The following is a 637-nucleotide window of genomic DNA, read 5'->3' as shown; positions in this document are numbered from 1 at the left end:
AGGGACCGGGGGGAAGGCGTTCAAAGTTACTAGCGGTAGGAGCCGTCCCTACCTTCTGGACTTTCTCTGGGTTTACAAACGGCAGCTAGGCAGATCCAGAGGAGAGTGTGTGGGGGAAATAATAAAGGAAGATCATTAGACACCAGTATAAAATCACAGCAACAAGCCGAGTAAAACCGAGTAAGGGGAAGGGGCTAAGGAAGTAGCAAGTGAAAGGAACTAACCATGTTTCGAGTGAAGTTTCCCCATCTCTCTGCATTGATCTGCAATTACGATTCATTTGACTGTTTTCAGTAGGGTCAGGTTCGCTTGTTGTTATTTGTGTAGATATATAAAATCCCAGCGCGTTTAGAAATCCGTGTGCTCCGCTTCTCCCTGCTAACGCACAAGCGAGATCAAATCTCAGTTCCTCTCCCGCAGCACGGTCCAGCGTCCCCCTCTCCGCTCCAGTCTTCCTCCTCTCTCCTCTCTTTCCCAAAGACAGAGGCGGTTACAAAAGACCTTACTTCACCCACCGGGGAACATGATTGACACCTCATTGAGATTAGCCCACTTGCAGGCAGCCTCCGCCTTCCCATTGGGCCGCGGCGGCAGATGAAAGGGGCGAGCGAGCCTTTTGGAGGCTCCGGGAAAAAAA

At 50.9% G+C, this 637-nt stretch overlaps 1 protein-coding gene across 1 annotated transcript in view; it reads right to left on the bottom strand.

The window, feature by feature from the left end:
* NKD1 (NKD inhibitor of WNT signaling pathway 1) overlaps nt 1-249 on the bottom strand; it is a 110,065-nt gene extending 109,816 nt beyond the window's left edge. Inside the window, 2 exon segments of the mRNA XM_035893165.1 lie at nt 31-85; nt 225-249. Coding sequence (XP_035749058.1) covers nt 31-85; nt 225-249 — 80 coding nt within the window.
* Between the last annotated feature and the right edge of the window lie 388 nt (nt 250-637).

The sequence above is a fragment of the Egretta garzetta genome, unplaced genomic scaffold (assembly GCF_000687185.1).
Source record: "Egretta garzetta isolate BGI_Z169 unplaced genomic scaffold, ASM68718v1 scaffold314, whole genome shotgun sequence".
In the NCBI taxonomy this organism is placed as follows: domain Eukaryota; kingdom Metazoa; phylum Chordata; class Aves; order Pelecaniformes; family Ardeidae; genus Egretta; species Egretta garzetta.
The sequence above is the reverse complement of the archived record's forward strand: the minus strand, read 5'-3'. Positions and strand labels throughout refer to the sequence as shown.